Source organism: Penaeus monodon, chromosome 16, assembly GCF_015228065.2.
Source record: "Penaeus monodon isolate SGIC_2016 chromosome 16, NSTDA_Pmon_1, whole genome shotgun sequence".
Taxonomy (NCBI): Eukaryota; Metazoa; Arthropoda; class Malacostraca; order Decapoda; family Penaeidae; genus Penaeus; species Penaeus monodon.
Window position 1 is genome coordinate 35,220,125 of NC_051401.1, and position 5,000 is coordinate 35,225,124.

Sequence of the window (5,000 nt, forward strand, 5' to 3'; positions counted from 1 at the left end):
ATTAAAACGCACGAAAGAATGATAATATCAGTTATATGATACGAAGATATCCTTGGGTTGAAATAGAGATAATATGAATTAGGTTCATTTTTTAAACTGCTCTACCCATAAAAGAGAACGTATATTTCCGAATTAGAACTCAGGCGAGAGCGGCATGTTTAGGAGGAAGCCTACGTGTTGTGTAGAGAACAGCTGTTATCGAGGTGCTCCCAACAACTGAACTTCTCTCCTCTAAAATGCTAAAATTAAGAACATCGCAATTAGTTCTCTCCCTTCATGTGGTAAGTCCGGGATTCATGGGTGTTTGCTAGTTTCTTTGGTCTACGAGAAAGGGCTGTGCCTGTTGTAATGTGTGTGAATAGCGGTACTTGTGTGTGTAAGGGTGGTTCGAGGCGCCGCACTCTGGGAGAACACACATCTAACCTCGGAATATGCATGACATGGAACTATGAGGGCGTGATTACAATGTATATCTCATGACAGCAGATCCGCTACAGTAATTTTAATCTTTTGCATTGTTTACCTCACTCTAAGTATGATGTGTTTGCCCACAATAAGAGAAAACTGTTTCATTACATTGGGATAAGTTCATTGCATTACTGTTTAGGAAATGCAAGTGTTTCAACTGTATTGCTGTATGCATATGAATTATGATTCTAGTTTGATATGTTGTTGTTTTTTTCCCCATGAGTGTCTGCATCAATTATTGTAGTTTTTTTCCACAGATAATATTCTTAATTACTTTATTGATGTGATCAGAATAAATCCTTTCCTTTTGAAACTCTTATCTTCAGTAGAGGACCCATTAGGTAATCAGAACTCAATTTTTTGTAATAGTATGGGTAAAACACTTCTCATTATTTTATCTCCTCAAACTTATAATCCTGCTGTAGATGTTGATGTTTCTGGTCCCATGAATTAGTCTGTGGGGTTGGGTGGGGAGGGGACTCGCTGTGTTGGTGGAATGTGTGATGTCACACGCCAGTCACCTTTGAAGGTGTGGCTCCTAGACTGATTGAATTTAAGGAAACAGTAAGTAGCCAAGAATACTTTATTGTCATGGAAAATCATTTGAGAGAAAATTTAAAAATTCAGATTAGCTATAGATGCCTTTTGCCATGGGTGTGTCCTCACCAACATCTTGGCAACAAAGCAATTTTGTAAGGAAAACTCTTGTGCCCTAGACTATTTAACCCATAATTGACGGGTAGCATTCATAGAGGCCGGGGCCTCGCTGCCGGGGGCTTATATCGTCGCCCGAGCATGCGCGACCACTCATGCCAAATACCAGCATCCCATACCGTTTCTTCGTAATACTACGAAGATATGTTCTATTTTCAATTTTCATTATTTTTTACAGTCTCTACTTGCCAAACTTCCTGATAAATCGAGACTGAAGGGTATTTTTGTTGTTATATAGACTCCATAGTTGATCATTATTCGGTCTATATTCCGAATAAATTAAGCAGTGTGTGGCATCATGGAGTTGAAATTGTTGGTTTGTTGCATTTTTTTTGTTTGTTGCATGCTAAAAATGAGAAAGTGTTAGAACCGACTTAATCACACTTTCACTGGCAAAAAAATAATCTTTTGCCGTGATTGCAACAAAAAAAAACTCATGGCATGTCCATGCATACTCTATGGCATGTGCGTACGTGCCCCCGGCAGATGGTCCCGACATGTCATGGCATGTACGTACATGCCACCCGTCGGCAATGGGTTAAGGGAGAATGGTGTGCATCCTTTTTAATGTCAGTGCCCAAAATGCTGTGTAAATTAAGTGAGGAGAGATGTATGGCAGTGCTATACTGGAATCAGAAACTCCTTGAGGTAAGGATGTACTCGTGTAATGGTTTCACAAGTAGTACATTTATTGTTTGATCACTCGCCAACTGTGTCTTGGGTCATGGCATGGATATTTACCCTGAAGATAATTGCTGCGGGTGTTGGGTCGCCGTTTCCAAGGATCTCTCTTGCTTTTAGTTTGGCTCTATTTTACTGTGCTTTGAGGTGATGAATTGTTGTCCTTGGCAGGGGTTAGGGGTCGGCAGCTCCCTATTAAGAGAAATAAGCGATGAAACCTTAATTCTGTAATACACGTGTGACAAACTTGATCACGGTGTTAAAAAACTCAGAAATGGTGATTTGCAGTTGAAATGAAGGTTGAAAATGTGCGAAGCACAATGAAACCAACTAGAAAAACACATGTTTTGTACAAAATGGCCACCCATACTTTTTCTGGAAAAAAGACCATCAGAACTATTATTCACAAAAGGTTATAGAATTTTCTTTGACAAATTAGAGTAGTACTAAAAATGGTCTTTGACTCATAAAATTTTTGTAGAATTTGTGTGTAACTTGGTATAAATAAGACTGTCCTTTGTGACTTTCCTTGCCTCATTTCTAACTTAATGCTGTTAACTAATACTAACCATTAGATTGTAATAGACTTTGTGGTGACAATAAATGAAAATAATGATGAAATTATGAAAATGAAATAAGTTTTGTAGTGAATTTTACTTACATTATGCCTAGAATATTAGATATTCATTATACGTACAGCCTTCAAAAAAGTAGTTCACTTTAAGCGAAGGTCACACTTGTGATCCAGATAGGATCGCCAAAGTCAGGTCAGCTACAGAGAGGGATTGGTCACACTACATTCAGTGTCTCTTCAGACACTAATATAATATGGCTTACTGCTGCATAACGTTACTAAAATTAGATTTTACCTCTCTTTAAGATTTACCTATATTTTAGATTAGGAATGTGTGGTAAAAATAACAGGATATGCATATTTGTGGAGAGTCGATGTGCGTAGCTCAGGTATTCATTGCTTATTTCATCCATTAATGTTCTTTTCACGTTCCTGCTTTTATAATCCTTTTGACTGGTATTCCACAACAGCTATTTGACTCTCACTTTATCCAACAAGGCGTAAATAACTTCCGAAGAGAGCTCCATGCTTTAGGCATGTCGAAGTGGGTGGATGTTTACGTCCGTTAGTCAAATGAACGTTTATCCAAATTATCTATAAACTTTTAATGAGATATCGTTGTTCGATGCAATATATCTTTGTGTCTAATAATTATGTTTTGTTTTTATCATGATATATATATAATTATTTTTTAAAGATTCTAAGTAATGAGTTTACCAGTAATTATATTATAGTTTCTGTTTTGGTAATATATTTCAGTTCTAGACAGGGTTGAAATACCGACAGAATGTTTTCGCGATGCGGAGGGAAAGGAAGCATCCAGTTCTGTAAAGGGATCCCTGGACAGAATAGATTAATGTGACCGGCCCTTTATCAGACTTATTTGCGAAAATTCAGTATCCACGAAAGGTTATAGACTGAGATAAAGTATGGGCATTAGGCTTTCTAGAGTGGCATGACTATCCCGCGTGTGTGATTTATAAGCCCAGCCAACATAAACTCTCATGGGCATTATCAGGACTCCTTGCCTCCTCTTTGCATTGTAATTATCTCCGATTCTGCTAAACATCATTATTCTTTTTTGCCGTTTTCCATGGTCTATGTCATTTGATATGCTGCATCAAAATGGTAATAGACTTTTTTTGTATCATAGACCTCATATCAGCTCTGTGTGATAATAGTAAGTAATTCACCCCTCCCCCATAATATTCCATTTTTTGTACACCCTGTGCCACCTGTCATGGTGGGCTGGAATAGGATCTTATGTATGGAAATGGTGCTCTTCCAGTCATTTTTCATGGATGGTACATTCCACACATGTGTACCGAGGGAAATAATGCTGAAGCCCCTTCCAAAAATACCCTCTGAGTCTCATCACCCAACAACACCTTTGAGCATTTCTGGAGAATCATTCCTGACACCTAGCCTACAGCTAAAAAATTTCTGACAGCATATTCATGTCACCCCAGTCCTGATCAAAATTTCCATGACTGCTTATTCCCATCATTTGGCCCACAGCCAAATTTTTTCATGACAACAGTTGGATCCAAGACATTAAGACAGGTCTGGAGGTGTCCCACACTCATAAGAACTGTCTTTAACTGTTTTGCTCCGGATGGTTTAAAAGACGTGTATTGCTTGTGTACGGGGCAATTACCTGCGAGCGGTAACTTAGTCTCTTATCTAATACAGTTTCTCTCTTACACACACTCACTCACACATGCACGCACGTACACACGCACTCTCTCTCCTCTTTTCTCCTCTCCTCTCCTCTCCTCTCCTCTCCTCTCTCCTCTCCTCTCCTCTCCTCTCCTTTTCTGCATGAAAACTGAAACCATATATATACATATTTTATTTATATATATATAGATTATATATAGTATATATATGATTATATATAATATAGTATAATATGATATATATTAGTATGTAGGTATATATTTGAATGTATATGATATATATATATGTTGAGTATAATATGGATAGATTAGTATGATATATGATATATATATAATATAGTATATATGGATATAGTGATAATATAGTTTATATAATAGTATATATTTATATATATATATATTTTATAGGATAATATAATGATAATTTTAGGGGAGGAGAGGTAAAAATTATACGATGTATATATAATAGTATATATATAAATATATCTATATAAATATATATTTATAATATATATATAAAATAGAGGTATGAAGATAGTGGATAGCATAATTATATATAATATATAGTATTATATATAGGTATGAAGTATATATATATATTATATGATAGTATATAAAGGTAGAATAGTGAGGATGATAAAAATGATAGATAATATCAGAGTAGAGATGTATATATGAATATATGATATTAAAGATATGGAGGAGAGAGATATGATATAATAATGTATATAGTGTAGTAAGATATGAGATATATAGGAGATATATAGATATAGATATAATATATAGATATAAATAGTTGAGAGATGAAGATAGAAGATGAAAGAGATAGGAGATTTGATTAGAGATATAGTATATATATATGAGAGAGTATAGATATTATTATG

The 5,000-nt window shown here is 35.6% G+C and overlaps 1 protein-coding gene across 1 annotated transcript in view; it reads left to right on the forward strand.

Moving 5' to 3' along the window:
• Window positions 1-123: 123 nt before the first annotated feature.
• The window catches only part of LOC119582729 (endoplasmic reticulum resident protein 44-like), a 39,307-nt gene continuing 34,430 nt past the window's right edge, over window positions 124-5,000 (forward strand). The window contains exon 1 of the mRNA XM_037931157.1: window positions 124-281. Within this exon, the coding sequence (XP_037787085.1) occupies window positions 237-281 (45 nt within the window). The 5' untranslated portion in view covers window positions 124-236. The remainder of the gene's footprint in view (window positions 282-5,000) is intronic.